The sequence below is a fragment of the Arvicanthis niloticus genome, chromosome 22, assembly GCF_011762505.2.
Source record: "Arvicanthis niloticus isolate mArvNil1 chromosome 22, mArvNil1.pat.X, whole genome shotgun sequence".
NCBI classification, from domain to species: domain Eukaryota; kingdom Metazoa; phylum Chordata; class Mammalia; order Rodentia; family Muridae; genus Arvicanthis; species Arvicanthis niloticus.
In genome coordinates, this window is record NC_133429.1 from 50,485,328 (window position 1) to 50,503,039 (window position 17,712).

Sequence of the window (17,712 nt, forward strand, 5' to 3'; positions counted from 1 at the left end):
TAAATAAAATAAATATTTTTTTAAATAGGCAGACAGTTCTGTAACATCTTCATTTAAACACATGCCCATATACACATATACACAATGGATTTTTGCATGTGTACATGTATGTGCAAGTGCATGCATTCACATGTGCATGTATACATACATGGGAGATCAGAGATCGATATCTTGTGTCTTCCTTGATCACTTTCTACCTTATATGTGAAAGTCAGATCTCTCAATTAAGCCTAGAACTCCCCAGCCAATTTGGCTGGTCTAGTTAGCCAGCTTACTCCAGGGATGCCCTGTATCTGCCTTTCAAGTAATAGGTTTACAGATGGGCCACTGTGCACACTCACACACTCAGCATTTACAAGTGTGTATATATCCAAACTCTGGTCTTCATGCTTGCTTTGCAAGGACTTTACTCATTGAGCCTCCTTCCTAGCAGCATATAAGTGTGTGTGTGTGTGTGTGTGTGTGTGTGTGTGTGCAGGTGTGTATGCTATTGTTTGTGTGATATAGTCTTGTTATATATCCCAGGCTGGCCTTGAATTCACTATGAATCAAACTGGTCTCAAACTTGGGATCCTTCTATCTCAGGTACTAGACACTTTTATTTGCTTCTACTTCCTCCTCCTCTACCTCCTCCTATTATTATTATTATTATTATTGACAGTGTCTCTAACTAGCTTAGAGCTTGCCAAGTAGGCTTTTAAGCTCCTAAGAATCAGGCAGTCTTCCTAGATCCTCAATACTGAGACTACAAAGTGAACACCACTGCACCTGGATTCTTTAAAAATATTTATTTTATCTTGTTATTTTATGTATTTGAGTGTTTTGCTTGCATGTCTGTATGTGTGCACCACACGTATGTGTGCAGTACCCCTGTGAAGAGGTACAGAGGGATCCGATCCTCTGGGACTAGAGTTACAGATACTTGTAAGCAACCATGTGGGTGCTGGGAATAAAACTAGGGTCCTCTGGAAGAGGACTAGTGATTTTTTCCCCCTTCAAGACATGGCTTCTCTGTGTAGCCCTGGCTGTCTCATAATTCACTATGTAGACCAGGCTGGCCTCAAACTCAGATCAGAAATCTATCTGCTTCTGCCTCCTGAGTGCTGGGACTACAGGTGTGGACCACCACACCTAGTTCAAATTTAAAATTGTTTTTAATCTTATGTGTAAGGGTGTTTTGCCAGCATCTATGTCTGTACACCCCTTGGATGCCTGGTGCAGGTGGAGGTCATAAAAGATTCTCCTGGAACTGGAATAGCAGGCAATCGTGAGCTTCCATCTGGATGCTGGGAATGGAACCCTGGTCCTCTTACCCACTGAACCACCTCTCTAGGCCCCGTTTTTGTCTTTCTGAGACAGGGTCTCACTCTCACTGTGTAAACTGGGGATCACTTTGAATTCCTGCCCACAGGTGTGAAATCACGGGTTTGGGCCACCAAACCTGGCCCCTATGTCACTTTTGAGTCTTTTAGTTCTCTTTTCCTTTCTGAGGGTAGAAAGAATTTGTACAGAACAAATTGATCCTTCAACAACAAATTCAACAAATTGAATCGATCCTTCTCCAAACAACAAATGAGCGGACTGAAATGCAACATTGGAAGCCCTCTTCCCTTTAAGTAAATTAGTAACAGAAATGAGGTAGAGGAGACTGGCTGTTGCCTCTCCCCTTCTAGATTGGTCTCAGATCCCCGCAGCCCTCTCTTTAGCTGCTGGACTGGCAGAAACAGAGCCTGCCTCCCCATTGCAGCAGAACTCCCTGAAAAGAGAGAGAGAGAGAGAGAGAGAGAGAGAGAGAGAGAGAGAGAGAGAGAGAGAGGCAGAGGGAGAGAGTGGAGAGAGCTTTCCCTCTTTCCCTTGCCAGCTCCTTTGTCAGCAGGAAGGGAGCCAAACAGATTTTCCAACCTCAGGACACAACTGTTTCCTGGGGTCACAGAAAGAGAACAAACGACCAAAGTGCTTTCATTCATTAAGTCAGTGCAGATCAGTATTTTGTGAAAGAAATGTTCACCATTCCCAGAAGGAGCAAAACCTTGTTGTATTATCAGTTCCCTGCCATCCCAGGAAGCGACAGAACCCTGAATCTCCATTTTCTTCTCTCTTCCTCCCTGGGCACCTCATGCTGCCTGCTAGCTGAGGCCCCCAGCAATTAATTCCCTGTCAAGAGAGTCTTCTATGAGTAGGTTCTTCAAGCTTTTGGAAGAACTGAGGATACAGGATTTGGTGGTGTTGAAGTTTTGGGGCATCATGGGAACAGAACGTGCCTGCCCAGGCCCTGAGTCATCCATCCTAAGCCCCTCCCACTTCCTTGGACACTAAGCTGTTCCAGCTGTGCACAGTCCTGGCTATCACTTCCCACATGGCTTCTAGAGACTTATGAGTAATTACAGGAGTGTGTTTGGGGGCGGGTAGGGTGGGGAAATACTCCCATAAACACTGGTTTCCAGGGTAACAGATTGGCAAACAACCTCACTAGTCTTGGAAGACTCCTTTTCTAACTCCCTCAGGGCTCTGAAGGGAAAATAGACCACAGGTTACCTTCTTTCAACTCTCTACATGTCAAGATTGGGGTCTGGACAGCTTTAACTTGTTCCAAACACAGTTTTAAAAGTTTTGTTTATATTTTTATGTATCTATCTATCTATCTTCCAGCCTATCTGCACTTGCCTTTTATATACTAAGATGCTCAACCTCTACAGGGTAAGTGGCTAAGAAATTAGCCTCTCATCAGCCTGGAAACTACTCCATACTTTTGCCCATAGCCCATGACTTTTGGTCACTAGAAAATCCTCTCTATTGCCCTCTGATGCTGTTTAGTAAGCAAACCTATATAAATGTCTTCTGCCTCTGTCTGTGGATAGAGAGAGTTCAGTTTACAGGAAGAGAGTGAGCAAGTCAAAGGGGTTCCTTCTCTTAGAACCAAGTTCCCTTTTTAGAACAGGCTTGCCACAAATCCTGACCCTTTGCATACATTCCTGAAACCCCACCAGTGAGAAATGACAAATTCAGAGGAAGAGAGCAGGGTCAGCCCAGCTCAGAGGTGGGGGCTGTGGGCAGGGGTGGTCATGACACAAAGTGGTAGCAGAATTAGTCATCCGGCCCTTGCACACAGACCTTGCCTACAGCTTCTGGTTGTCCAGGGGGTTTGTTTGAATGTTTACATGAACTTTCCAGAAACTGAAGAGACATGTGCAGATACCACTGGAGTCTGTGGCAATGTTTTCTAGCTATGCTGCCTGAAACAGCTCATTAGAGATCTACTCTTGAGGGGCAGTGGTGGCGCATGCCTTTAATCCCAGCACTTGGGAGGCAGAGGCAGGCGGATTTCTGAGTTCCAGGCCAGCCTGGTCTACAGAGTGAGTTCCAGGACAGCCAGGGCTACACAGAGAAACCCTGTCTCGAAAACAACAACAACAAAAAACCAAAACAAAACAAGAGAGAGAGAGAGAGAGAGAGAGAGAGAGAGAGAAAGATCTACTTTTTTTTTTTTTTTTTTTTGGACAAAGAGGTGATAATACAACTCACTGAGCCTTAAGGAACTTTGACTACCTATTCTGCTCTCACTTGGTCCTTTGTTTTCTCGGATGTGGTTGACCTCTTAGACTTTCCATAGCCACAGTGAGTAATATGATGAGCACATGTAAGAGAGAAGAGGGATGAGGAAAAGCTCTGCATGGGGCTAGGTTGTAGCTCTTCCCTGCATGCCATCATTTTTTGTGTCTCCCAAGCCTGATGAGAGCCCCTGACACCCATTGCTCAGAGGATCTCTGTGTATCCTTTCTGTCACTGATCAGTTGGGACTTAGTCATTCTTACCCTGCTGGGTACTGGGTCATGGGTCTGACACCACTGAGGGCAACAATTAGTCAGGAGTATCCCCCACCTCGATCCTGGAGTGTGAGGGTCCCCTGTGATGTCCCAGAGATAGGAATGGCTCAGAAATGAGGACCTACTAAGAGCTTGGTGACCTTTCCCTATCCTTGTGGGCTTCCTCATTGTGCATCAGAATGACGTGCGCTTGTTCTTCCTCGTGGTTACAGAGTGAGTATCCCCACATGTCACCCAGGGTACGGGGGCTTAACCCTATGATGGCCAGGCATGACGGTGCATCTCTGTAACCCCAGAGTTTTAAGCTAATCAGGGCTACATAGTAAGACCTTGTTTCAAAGAAAACAAAGTAGAGGGCTAGAGAGATGGTTCAGTGGTTAAGAACACTTGCTTCGCCAGGTAGTGGTGGCGCACACCTTTAATCCCAGCACTTGGGAGGCAGAGGCAGGCGGATTTCTGAGTTGGAGGCCAGCCTGGTCTACCGAGTGAGTTCCAGGACAGCCAAGGCTATACAGAGAAACAGAGAAACCCTGTCTCGAGAAACAAAAACAAAAACAAAAACAAAAACAAAAAAAACCAAAAACAAACAAACAAAACAAAAAAAAAGAACACTTGCTTCTCTTACAGAGAATCATCAGGGTTTGGTTCTCAGCACCCATATGGTGGCTCATAGCTGTTATTCCAGTTATAGGAGTCCAATGGATGCTCTCTTCTGGTATCCAAGGGCACCAAGCATGCATGTAGTACACACACACACACACACACACACACACACACATGTTGGGAGCCAACTTTTAGCAGAAAGCAGCTAGATTATCTTTGCAGCCATCTGGAACCATATACCCTGATAAGAGATTTGGTTTTCAATAGCCTACAACAGCTGAAGCACACTCTGATATCCCACATATTTTGTGTTGCTGTTTACTGCCCCCAGCTGCAAGGCGCACGTGGTAGCCACGCCTGCAAGGCATGCGGTTCACGTGCTGTCCACGTGCTATCCAGGCCATATATGCCTGTAAGGCGCACGTGCTATCCACGCCTGCAAGGTGCACAGTGCACGTGCTATCCACGATATAGACGCCTGAAAGGCTTACATCATATCAACACCTACAAGGCACGTGGCAAAAGCGTATAAATACCTCAGAATTCCCTTCAATAAAGGAGACTTGAGACTTTAGACTTGATACTGAATCACACCCTGTCTTGTCTCCATTCTTCCAGTCTCCTGCCCCAAGAGCCCCACTCTCTCTCTTGACCAGAGCACTTAGCCCCCAAAGCGTTGAGGCAGAGTACGGATCGCAACACATACATGCACACACACACACACACACATCCACACACACACACATATCCACACACACATCCACGCACACACACACATGCACACACACACAGACACACAAACATTCATACACACAAAATAGACATTCAAAAGACAAGAATGGGAATAGAGAGTATTGGCACACACCTTTAATCCCAGCACTCAAGAGGCAGAGGCAGATGGATCTCGGTGAATTAGACCCTGCCTGATCTACATAGTAAGACCCTGTCTCAGAAAACCAAAAACAAAAAAACCTCAAAACAAACAAACAAACAAACAAAAAACCCAAGATAACAGTTGACTTCAGCTACTTAAAGACCAAAACTCAAGAGTCCTTGTGGTGTGTGGAAGATCGAGTACTAGAGAATCAGAATCAGATAACAGATTCTCCACAGCCTTGCTTGAACCTCCCATCTCCTCTGATAACAGGACAGCCAGCACTTGTGCAATCTTGAAGAAGGAAGGTTGTCCTCTGATCTCCACCTGCTTTCCCACACATACAAATAACCAAATGTAGCTTTAAATTAAAATAAATTGATGGCTAGGTAACAAGCAGAACAAAGCTAGAGTGGTGGTTCAGGTCATCTCAGTACTCTGGAGGCTGCAGAAGACCATTTGAGGCCTGAGTTCAGGGCCAGCCTCAGCTACACAGCAAGCACTATCTCTCTCCTTTTAAAAATCAAAACATTAGATTTTTAATTTTATGTGTATTAGTGTTTTGCCTACATGTATGTCTGTGTACTACCTGGGCTTCTGGTGTGGTCACAGACTGGGAGAGGGAGCTGAATCCCCTAGAACTGAAATTACCACGTGGGTGCTGCAAATTGAACCTGGGTCCTCTGAAAGAATAGTCATAGTCACTGTTTTTTATTTGTTTGTTTGTTTTGTTTTTTGTTTTTCAAGACAGGGCTTCTCTGTATAGTCCTGGCTGTCCTGGAACTCAACTCTGTAGACCAGGCTGGCCTCAAACTCAGAAATCCACCTGCCTCTGCCTCCCAAGTTCTTAAAGTGATTAAAGGCGTGCGCCACCACCGCCCGGCATCACTGTTCTTAACCACTGAGTTTCCTCTCCATACACATTCCACACTCTGTCTGGGTCTCTTGTTTTTCCTTTTCTCCTCCTCCTCCTCCTCCTCTTCCTCCTCCTCTACCTCATCTTCCTCCTCCTCCTCTACCTCCTCTTCCTCTTCCTCTTCTTCCTCTTCTTTTCCTTCTTCCTCCTTGTGACAGGGTCTCTCTACACAGCCCTGACTGGCCCATAACTTGCTTGGTAGACCATCAAACTCATACAGATCTTCCTGCTTCTGCCTCTTGAGTACTGAAATTAAAGGTATATGCTACCATGTGCCCCCACCCCCAAAGCTAGAATAATTCTTCTTTCACAATAATAAAACATATATCTTTTAATTGTTTTTTTTTAATTTTAAGATGGGGTCTCATAGCCAAAGCTGGCCTAGAACTTATTATACAGTTGAAAGTGACCTTGAACTTTTGGACTTCCTTCAACACATAAGTGCTAATATTATAGACATGTGCCTACACAGCTAATTGGAACAGTGTTGATGATGGAACTCAGGGCTTTGTGTACATTAGACAGCAATTTATGAACTGAGCTGCAGCCCAGGGTTCCAAGTATCTAGCTGTTTTGTTTTGCTTTGTTTGGTTTTTTGTTTGTTTGTTTGTTTTTCTATACAGGGTTTCTCTGTGTAGCCCTGGCTGTCCTGGAACTCACTCTGTAGACCAGGCTGGCCTCGCACTCAGAAATACGCCTGCCTCTGCTTCCCAAGTGCTGGGATTAATGGCTGTGCCACCACCGCCCAGCTAGAATGTTTGTTTTTTAAAATGACTATTTGATCTGGGTGTAGTGATACATGCCATTAATCCCAGCAGCACTCAGAGGCAGAGGCAGGTGGAGATCTCTGAGTTTGAGGCCAGCCTGGTCTACAGAGTAAGTTTGAAGACAGCCAGAGCTAGAGTGAGACTCTGCTTTGAAAAAAAAAAAATTGCTGTTTGAGAGCTAGGTACATCTGTAATCCAGCACTTGGGAAGTATAGGAGGAGAATCAGGGATTCAAGGTCAGCCTGGGCTATTCGGTAAGTTCCAGTCCAGTCTAGACTGCATGAGATGATGTCTCAAAGGAACAAAAAGTAACTAATTAAATAAATAAAATGAAACTGAAGATGAAAATTGCTGTTTGAGTTGCTCACTTAAATTTCATAAAGCCACTGAATGAATTTTGACTTGGGACTAGGACATAACTTTTAACAATTTCTGAAATGGTTGTGAATTTATTGTATATGTTTTTTGTATTATGCATTATATTTTATACAGAGTGATGTTCTCAATATTGAGTACTGAAAAACTAAATATTGATCAAGGAGCTGGATGTGACAATTTGGTAGAGTGCTAACCTGTCATGAATGAAGCAGTAGGTTAGGGTTAGGTCTCTAGCACCCACAAACTGTGGTGGTATATTCCTGTAATCCTGACCCTTGGGAAGTAGAGGCAGGAAGATCGGGAGTTAAGGTCATTCTCGACTACCTAACGAGTTCAGATTGAGATACTTAAGACTCCGTCTCAAAAAACAAAAACACACAAAGTTGGAGAATGGTTCATTGGTTAAAGAGCTTTGGTTGTTCTTCCAGAGGACCTGGGTTCATATCCCAAAACTCACACAAGATGGCTCACAACCCTGTCTAACACTAGTTCCTGGTGATCCAACGCCCTCTCCTGGCCTCTGTAGGCATTACATGAACATTGTACCAGACCAAACACCCATGCACATGAAATAATATTAAAAGATTTAAAAACAAACAAACAAACCCACATATATGCAGAAAAAAAATCCATCAACTCTGAAAAAGACTGAAGATACACTCACCAAACATCAGTGAGGATTTGATTATCTTTGTAAATATAAACAAGTACATGTATCTCATGAATATGCAAATTTGTTTTAAATTAATAGAGGGGGTCCCTTGTATGTGAGGTTGATATCAGGTATTTTTCTCTATATATCTCCACTCTTAAATTTTATTTATTTATTTATTTATTTATTTATTTATTTATTGAGATAAGGTTTCATTATATAGCCCTAGCTGGCCTGGAACTTGCTAAGTAGACTTGGCTGGCCTCCCAGAAATCTGACTGTTTCTTTATCTCAGGTACTGGGATTAAAGACGTGTGCCACTATGCCTGGCTCACCTTGATTTTGAAAATTATATTTATTTATTTAGTGTGTGAGTATGTGGAGAGGATAGTGTCCACACCATCATGCATGTGTGGAAGTCAAAGGGCAACTTGTAGGAGTCAGTTGTATCCTTCTACCGTATGCATCTCAGGAACTGAACTTAGGTTAGCAGGCTTGACTGCAGACATCTTTACTCACTGAGCCATCTTGTCAACCCTCTATCTTCCTTTTTTTTTTTTTTTTTTTTTGCAGTGTTCCACTAAACCTGGAACTCGATATTTCAACTGAATTGTCTGGCCATTGTGCTCCAAGGGTTCGCTTGTCTCTGCCACCTTCCAGCGTTGGGATTACAGATTTGAGCTGCCCGGCCTGAGTTTTACTGGGGATCCTAAATCATGTTTTCATGCTGGTGTAGAAAGCAGCTGAACCACCTTCCCAGTTCTGCTTTTGTCTTTAGTAAATGGTAAAAAAGAATCACAAAAAGAAAATGTTTAAGAAGAGCTCAAGGCCAGCCTGCAAGGCTAGACTCCGACTTAAACTCCCAGTTCGCTGAAAATTGGGCACAGTGGTTCTATAAGTTCTAGGCTAGCCTGGTCTACGTAGGGAATTTCAGGATATCCAGGACTACATAGAGAGATGCTGGCTCCAGCAACAACAACAGAAGCAGGTCTCATCTTTGGCCCCTTCACTCTGAAGCTCATGCTGCCTCTGCTGCCTCCTAACGATTTGCTCTTATTGATTTTTCCTTGTCAGGAGCAAATGGACACGTGAAGCCGAGGGATTTGCTGGCCCTGGATCCCCGAGAAGCAGGAATGTCCAACTCTAGGACGTAGCCTTGGGCCTATCCTAGTCTCTCTAGATACTCTGCCTCTCATGCTGCCAGGAGGCAGACCCCAGCGCAGTACAGAGAGTCATCTGGTCTCCAGCAGAGGACTCTGGGGGTGGGGTGGTGATATTAGGGGCATTTTTGGCTTCTGCTCTTTGGTAGGGCAGGAGTTAATGTGAGTTGCAACATCTCTCTGGGCTGAGTCACCTCCCACTGTCCCCCAACCCCCATTCTCCACAGTCGAAGGTTTATAAAGAGGATCAGAGGCTGACAGCAAAGACCTGGAGGTAAGAGTCCCCTGCCTAGCCCTGCTCCTCCAAGCTCTCAGGTCAGAGGGCTCAGGCAGCCTCTAGAGCTCTTGTCTGCTGGGACCATGGACTGGCAGCAGCTGTGGCTGGCCTTCTTCCTTCCCATGACAGTCTCAGGCCGGGCTCTGGGGCCTACAGAGAAGGAGGCAGTCTTGGTGAGTCCTCTGGGCAAAGGAGGCCTCAGAGCATGGGAATGACAGGGATACTCATGCTTAATCTTCTCTAAGTTTCCCTTTTGCCCTCCAACCTACCTGCTTCTCCCTATTTGCTCTGCATCCTAATCTATGTAGCCCACCTCCTGCTCCTTTCCTTGTCACCCTCCAAGGCCCCCTCACTCAGGCATACAGTCCTTTTGTATGTGTTCCCTCATATCTGGACTGTTAATTTATTTGTATTGTTTGTTTGAGACATGGTATCATTATGTATTCCTGCCCAGCCTGGAACTTGCTATGTAGTCTAGGATGGACTTGAACTCACAGAGATCTGCCTGCTTCTGCCACTCGAGCGTTGGGATCAAAGGCATGCACCACCACACACAGCTTTTTAAAGTCACTTGGAAGCTTTACCCTGAGACTAATCCTCTTTTAATCTCCATGTTATTGTAGGATTACCTGTTGCAGTATGGGTATCTACAGAAACCTCTAGAAGGAGCTGATGACTTCAGGCTAGAAGATATCACAGAGGCTCTAAGGTAAGGCTCTAAAGTCACAAGGTACAAGCTTTCACAGTTGAGGTGTCAAGTTTTTTCCTCTCCCAGGCCCACCTTGGCTTGACTTTAATGCACAGCGGGGACCTGTAGGACAGTGATGTTACTCAGGGTGTTGGAAGCTGAGGTGAGATGGAGAGTAAGGATGAAGAGCACACAGGTCAGGTGTGGTGGTACACAGCTGTGATCTCAGCACTCTGGTAGCAGAGACAAGCATTAATAGTTGCAGACTACAGCTGGACAGATGGCTCAGGAGTTAAGAGCACTGGCTGCTCTTCCAGAGGTCCTGAGTTCAATTCCTGGCAACTATATGCTGACTCACGACTGTCTGTAGTGGGATCTGATGCCCTCTTCTGGCTTTCTTGGGCACCTGAACATACATAAACAACATTTATGTATACAGAAATGTACAAAAGAAAATCTCCTCCATGCCTCCTTCCCACCTCCCCCTCCAAGGTTTATCTGGGTAGCTCTGGCTGGCTGTCCTGGAACTCACTCTGTAGACCAGGCTGGGCTTGAGCTTAGAGGTACACCTGTCACTGCCTTTGTATCGCTGGGATTAAAGGTGTGTGGTACCACCACTCAGCTAAGAACAACATTTTAACAAAAGAGCTGGAGACTAGCCTGGACCACATGATGAGTATTTATCTTTATTTTTTATTTTTACTATTACTTTTTGATTCTCATATTGTAGCTTAGACTGGCCTGGAACTCTTGGGAATCTGGCTGTCTCAGCCTCCACTATGCTACAATTATAGGTATGAGTCACCGTACTGAGCTAGAGTCCTTGTCATTAATTTTTAAAATTTATTTATTCATTTTATGTATATGGGTACAGTGCAGTTGTCTTCAGACACATCAGAAGAACACGTTGGATCCCATTACAGATGGTTGTGAGCCACTATGTGATTGCTGGTAATTGAACTCAGGACCTCTTGGAAGAGCAGCCAGTGCTCTTAACCGCTGAGCCATCTCTCCAGGCCATCATTAAAATTTTTAATATATTGCTTTTGACAATTTCATGTATGTATGTATGTATGTATGTATGCATGTATGTATATGTATGTGTGTATGTAACTATGTATGCACGTGTGCATGTATATGTATGTGTATATGTATGTGCATCATGTATGTGTGTATGTAAATATGTGTGTATGTGTGCATACATAAGTATGTATGTATATATGTATGTACGCATGTGTCTGTATATATATGTGTGTGTATATATATGTGTATGTATGTATGTGTGTATATGTATGTGTGTGTGTGCATGCATGCATGTATGTTGGTCATTTTTGCCCCATTACCCTCTCATTTCTCTTCCATTCCTCCTGAATCTTTTCTTCCCTATTCTATTCTCTTTGTAACCCACCAAGTTTAATTAAGGTTGTTTGTTTTAAAGTTTTTATTACATTTTTTTAGTGTGTGTCTGTGTGGGTGTGGGTGCGCATGCCATGGTACACATGTGGAGATCAGAGGAGAAGCTGTGGGAATCAGTTCTCTCCTTCCATCATGTGGGTCCTGGGGACTGAGCTTACGTAGTCAGGTTTGGCAGTGAGCCTTTCACCCACTGACCCATCTCGCTGGCACATTTAATTTAGAAAGTTTTGTTTTAGATGTATTAATTTTATTTTATGCACAAATGTATGTGCACCACATGCATGCTTGATGCCCGAGTTGGTCAGAAGAGGGCATCAGACACTCTGTAACTGGAGTTAAGGATGGTTATGAACCACCATGTAGATGCTAGAAACTGAACCTGGGTTCCCTGTAAGAGCAAAAATTCTCACAACTGCTGAGTTATGGCTCCAGTTCCCCATTTCGATTTTTGAGACAGGGTCTCATGTAGCCCAGGCTGGTCTTGAACCTGCTATGTAGTGAGGATGACCTTGAACTCCTATTCCTCCAATCTGTTGGGATCACAGAATGAGCTGCCATGAATACCCAGTCAGTCCTTGTCTCAAAAACAAAGCAAAACAAGGCTGGAGAGGTGTCTTAGTGGTTAAGAGCAATGGCTGGCCTTGTAGAGGACCCAGGCTTACCAGGTTCCTAACACTCACATGGCAGCCCATAATCACCTATGACTCCAGTTTTCTGTCTCTGTAGGCAATACACATGGAGTATATTTACACACATGCAGGGAAAGCACTCGCACATAAAATGAAAAGAAATAAATACATCTTAAAAATAAAAACAACGAGGCACGGTAGTTTTTTGTTTTTTTTTGAGACAAGGTTTCTCTGTGTAAGCCAGGCTGTCCTGGAACTCACTCTGTAGACCAGGCTGGCCTAGAACTCAGAAATCCATCTGCCTCTGCCTCCCAAGTGCTGGGATTAAAGGCGTGCACCACCACTGCGAGACCTTGTCTTGAAAGATGAACAAAATGAGAAACACAGCCTATGGATCTGCCCAGGCCAGAGGCTCAGTCCTTCATAGCTAAAATATTGATAGTTACTTACAGCCCATAGGAGGTACTGTATGTGTAACGCTATGGATTGAAGCTGTCCAGGTGCAGGCTGGGAGGCGACTCCAGCTGACTGAAGTGGGTAGCTCAGAGATTGTGCAGGGAGATGCTCCAGAGGGTGGCCAGGGAGTGGAGTTGGGGTGCTCACTAGATTAGAATGCAAGAAAGTGTGGAGGGAGGGAGAGGAAGGCAATATTTCAGGGCAGTCTTCCTCAAAACATCCTGAAAACAGAGTTGGAGTGCTGCCATTTCTACAGACAAAGCCCCAGTTATGAGCGCTAGAGATGTCAGTTTCAGAGACTTTGTACCATTTTTTTTCTGTCATTACTTTGGACATAAGGAGGCTAAAGATCGATTCTCAATTTCCAGCCATTCCAGATACACCTGTCCTTGTAGACGGCTAGCTCTCCCTCTCTTTCTAGAACTTTCCAGGAAGCGTCTCAACTGCCCGTTTCCGGTCAGATGGATGATGCCACAAGGGCCCGTATGAAGCAGCCCCGTTGTGGTCTGGAGGATCCCTTCAACCAGAAGTCTCTTAAATACCTGCTTCTGGGTGAGGACTGAGCCTGGGAAGGGAAGGAGAGGGCAGCCTGAGTGTTACTGGCATTGGGATAGTCTGGAGTATTCAATGCCTCTTAAGGAGGGCACTGAGAACCCTCACCCTGGGTGGCTTTCCTGGTTGTGTTTCTAACTTCACTTTTTGGTCCCTTAACCAGGCCACTGGAGAAAGAAGCACTTGACATTTCGCATCTTGAACGTGCCCTCCACCCTCTCACTCCCTGCAGTTCGAGCAGCCCTGCACCGAGCCTTTAAGTATTGGAGCAGTGTGGCCCCCCTGACCTTCCGGGAGGTGAAAGCTGGTTGGGCTGACATCCGCCTCTCCTTCCATGGCCGCCAAAGCCCATACTGCTCCAATACCTTTGATGGGCCTGGTAGGTACTGATTCTTAGCTCTCAACTCCAATAAACTGTCTCCTTGAGCCAGTTTCTCTGGGACCTTAAAGTTCAGGTTGTTGTTTTTATCGGTCTGTACCCTGTACTCTGACCTTCTAATAGTCCCCAGAGGTGCCTTTTCTCATATAGCTGGGCCCTTACTGAGTCTCCTCTTGCAATCTTATGCCTGGCTTTTATTTCCTATCTCAGACTTCACCTGAGAGGTGACTGGGTCACAGAGGAGAGAGTGACTGGGGAGGTGCAGATTCTATTTTGGGCTTCCCTGAGTGATGCATGGGAAATCCGGAAGAAGCACCTAAGCTAGCTATGGTGGTGCACCCTGCATCTCATGCAGCCCAGGCTGACATGAAAGCCTCTGGTGGTGCACTTGAGGCTGATCCTGAGCTTCTGATCCTCCTGTGTCCACTTTCCAAGTGCTGTGATTACAGGTTGTGCTATCACTCTTGACAGCTTGAGTATAGAGCCCGCAGGGTATGCTCTGTCCGTGTGGGCTCTAACATTACTGTCTACCTTGTCTTCTGTCCAGGAAAGGTCCTGGCCCATGCTGACATCCCAGAGCTTGGCAGTGTACATTTCGATAAAGATGAATTCTGGACTGAGGGGACCTACCAAGGAGTGAACTTGCGTATCATTGCGGCCCATGAAGTGGGCCATGCCCTGGGGCTTGGGCACTCCCGATATACCCAGGCTCTCATGGCTCCAGTCTACGCTGGCTACAGGCCCTATTTCAAGCTGCATCCAGATGATGTGGCAGGGATCCAGGCTCTCTATGGTGAGCATAAGAGTCAGTCTGAAAAGTAACTCTCTAGGTTCAAGGAGACAATACCAGCTTTCATGGAGTGAAAAGGCTTGGCTTCTTTTTCTTCCTCTGCCCTGCCCACTTCTTCAAGCCATTCATCTTCAGAAACTGTCTCTGTTTTTGTCTCTTTTATGTCTAATCATCGTTCCTGAACTTTTTCTCCTCACACCCTAATTCCCTTTTTTTGTTGTTGTTGTTTGTAGACAAGGTCTCTATTATGTAGCTCTGGCTGTCCTGGAACTTGCCATGAAGCTCAGGCTGGCCTTTGACTCGTGGAGATCCACCTGTCTCTGCATCCATCCCTGGTGCTGGGATGAAAGGTGTACATCACCATGCCTAGTAACACCATTCTTGAAGATGCAGAGTATACATTCCAGGAAAATTCCTCCTTGCTGGGACTTCTTAGAAATAAGCTGTGTCTCCTGCGTATCCCCACCACCAAGGGGAACTTCTTAAAATTCCACTTCCTCTCTTTTTGTGGGGCCATTGCTGAAAATGTACAGCAGACAGGCAGAGAGGTTTGAGTGTTTGGACTTCTTTTGCTACATTGTTTTACTTCATCTCACAGGCAAGAGGAGGCCTGAGACAGATGAGGAGGAAGAGACCGAGATGCCCACTGTGTCACCAGTGACCACACAACCTGGTCCCATGCCCAACCCCTGCAGCAGTGACGTGGATGCCGTGATGCTGGGTGAGACTCTTTCCCCAACTGGTTGTTGACAGGCAATGGGAGCAGCCTATTGACTCCAAGGCCTAGACAAACGGGGATGACATTGGGACGGCAACATGAGCATTGGGGGTTGGGCTCCAGGAAGTGACTGGTAACCATAGGGAGAGAACACCCAAAGCCAAATTAAAAGAGGGCTAGGTAGTCGGGCAGTTGGGCAGTGGTGGCACATAAGTTTAATTACAGCACTGGGGAGGCAGAAACAGGTAAATCTCCGAGTTTGAGGTTAGGTCTTCAGAGCAAGTTCCAGGACAGTCAGGACTACATAGACAAACCCTGTCTTGGAAATATAAACAAACAAACAAACAAACAAAAAACAATAGCTGGGTAAGCATTTACCTTGGTTGCTACCTTATAAAAATACAACTGTCGGGGCAGTGTGGCACATGCCTTTGATCCCAGCACTCCAGAAGCAGAGGCAGGTTGATCTCTGTGAGTTCAAGGCTGGCATGGTCTACAGAGTGAGCTGGATTACACAGAGAAACCCTGTCTTGAAAAACAAACAAAACAAAACACACATGGAAACATAACAAAATGGAATTTGTTGCAATGCCTGTTAGACAAGGCTTTGCCCCTGGCTGGAAGAATTTTAAAAGCTACCTGGAGTGGAGCACTAGGTCTCCAAAGGGGACAGTTGATAGACTGGAGGGCTGTGAACAGCAAAGGAGAGGCTCATCTCTATGTCTTCCTTCTCTGTCCTCTTCTCTAGAAGCTGAGTGAGTTTTTATGAATAGCCCATCAGTGACCAGTAAGGAAACCACCGGAGATACTCACGAGTCATTATTTTTTAAACTTGTTGACATGCTTCTGCTCTCAGGGCCTCGTGGGAAGACCTATGCTTTCAAGGGTGACTATGTGTGGACTGTAACAGATTCAGGGCCTGGACCCTTGTTCCAAATATCTGCCCTTTGGGAGGGGCTTCCTGGAAACCTGGATGCTGCTGTGTACTCTCCCCGGACAGGACGGACTCATTTCTTTAAGGGTAAGTGGGGTTCTTAGATCATACCTAAGGGTCATTAAAAAGCTTTGGGTGGGAGGAGGCATTGAGAAACTTCTGAGAAGGGGACCCAAAGGCCCATCTGATGACAGAGGTGGCTTGCTCTTCCTTTGACCACTCTCAGGAAACAAGGTGTGGCGGTATGTTGATTTCAAGATGTCTCCTGGCTTTCCCATGAAACTCAACAGAGTAGAACCCAACCTGGATGCAGCTCTCTATTGGCCTGTTAATCAAAAGGTGTTCCTTTTTAAGGTATAACAGAAATGAGGGTAATATCTTCTGAGGAGGGGCACAGTCTTATCCTTAAAGGGGCCAAGTTTCTTTAGTTTGGGTCAGCTTCTGGAGTCCCCAAGCTCTTTCTTCATTATCTTTTCTCCATCTACCCCAAATTAGGGATCAGGATACTGGCAATGGGATGAACTGGCCAGAACTGACCTTAGCCGTTACCCCAAACCAATCAAGGGACTGTTTACTGGAGTGCCAGACCAACCCTCAGCAGCTATGAGCTGGCAAGATGGCCAAGTCTACTTCTTCAAGGGCAAAGAGTATTGGCGCCTTAACCAGCAACTGCGAGTGGCCAAGGGCTATCCCAGAAATGTGACACACTGGATGCACTGTGGTCTTCAGACTCCAGACACTAACTCATTAACTGGGGACGTTACTCCTTTGACCACAGACAGAGTCTTGGGTACCACTCCTTCAACCATGGATTCAACCTTGGATATTCCCTCAACTACAGACTCTGCCTCCCTTTCATTCTCTGCTAATGTCACCCTGCTAGGGGCCTGAGACTTATTCAGTGTCTGCTCATCAGAGTTGTGCGGATGTTACCCAAATGGGCACTAGACCTAATGCCCTTAGATATTCCAATTCTGGACACCACTTCCCTGTGTTCCTAGAAGGTGTCCACTTAATTCTGAGTCAGTCCCCAATTCCTGTTTCTTCTTGTCATATAGCTGTTTCAAGTGTGACATCTATTCTTTGGTGGAGGGAAACTGTCAATCAGGAGGTTTTTTTGTTTGTTTGTTTGTTTGTTTTTTTGACAGGGTCTCTCTACATAGCATTGGCTATGGCTATCAGCTATCCTGAAACTGTCTATGTAGATATGCAAACCAGTCTGCTTTGAACTCAGAGATCTACCTGCCTCTGCCTCCTGAGTGCTGGGATTAAAGGCATGTGCTACTGTGTGTAGCTAGTGCTCTATTTATTTTTATTATTATTTTAGATTTAAGGCATGTATTACCATGTCCAGCTGTCAGCTGGGTCTTTAGCTGACAGGAGGCAACAGCTAACAGCTGGCTATTGGATATGTGGGTTGTGTTCTTCCAACAAAAAGCACAAGAAAATGTCATGGCCAGTGAACTGAGCTTGGAATTTGGAGTCTCTGAGTCTGACTATGGCTTTTGGCTTGCGAATTAACCTTGTCAAACCTATTAACAAAATAAGGTTAATATCAATGCTACAGTACTGTTAGGTGAGATACTGTATGTGACGTGTCTGTCAGATCCTGGAACATTTGTGTTTAGTAAAGGCTAGCTTCATGTTCCTGGGAGAGAACTGAGTTGTCTGGGTGTATACATGTATGATATGTATGTAT

General features: G+C 45.3%; 1 protein-coding gene across 2 annotated transcripts; it reads left to right on the forward strand.

Moving 5' to 3' along the window:
- Window positions 1–9,322: 9,322 nt before the first annotated feature.
- On the forward strand, window positions 9,323–17,306 carry Mmp19 (matrix metallopeptidase 19). 2 transcript variants are annotated; one of them, XM_076920693.1, is made up of 9 exons: window positions 9,323–9,448; window positions 10,075–10,160; window positions 13,062–13,192; window positions 13,356–13,571; window positions 14,119–14,364; window positions 14,960–15,082; window positions 15,936–16,100; window positions 16,240–16,367; window positions 16,509–16,998. In XM_076920693.1, exons 3-9 carry the CDS (start codon window positions 13,102–13,104, stop codon window positions 16,902–16,904), a joined length of 1,365 nt encoding a protein of 454 aa, XP_076776808.1. In that variant the 5' UTR covers window positions 9,323–9,448; window positions 10,075–10,160; window positions 13,062–13,101; the 3' UTR covers window positions 16,905–16,998. The 2 variants fall into 2 exon arrangements, with proteins under 2 accessions (XP_076776808.1, XP_076776807.1); XM_076920692.1 differs by having other exon boundaries at window positions 9,431–9,624; window positions 16,509–17,306.
- Window positions 17,307–17,712: the final 406 nt, after the last annotated feature.

Bases quoted from the DNA above. Each gene is read 5' to 3' on its own strand.
- Mmp19 (XM_076920692.1), top strand. From the start codon at position 9,535: ATGGACTGGCAGCAGCTGTGGCTGGCCTTCTTCCTTCCCATGACAGTC. The intron at 10,161-13,061 runs GTAAGGCTCTAA...CTCTCTTTCTAG, and splicing joins GATATCACAGAGGCTCTAAG to AACTTTCCAGGAAGCGTCTC. The intron at 13,193-13,355 runs GTGAGGACTGAG...TCCCTTAACCAG, and splicing joins TCTTAAATACCTGCTTCTGG to GCCACTGGAGAAAGAAGCAC.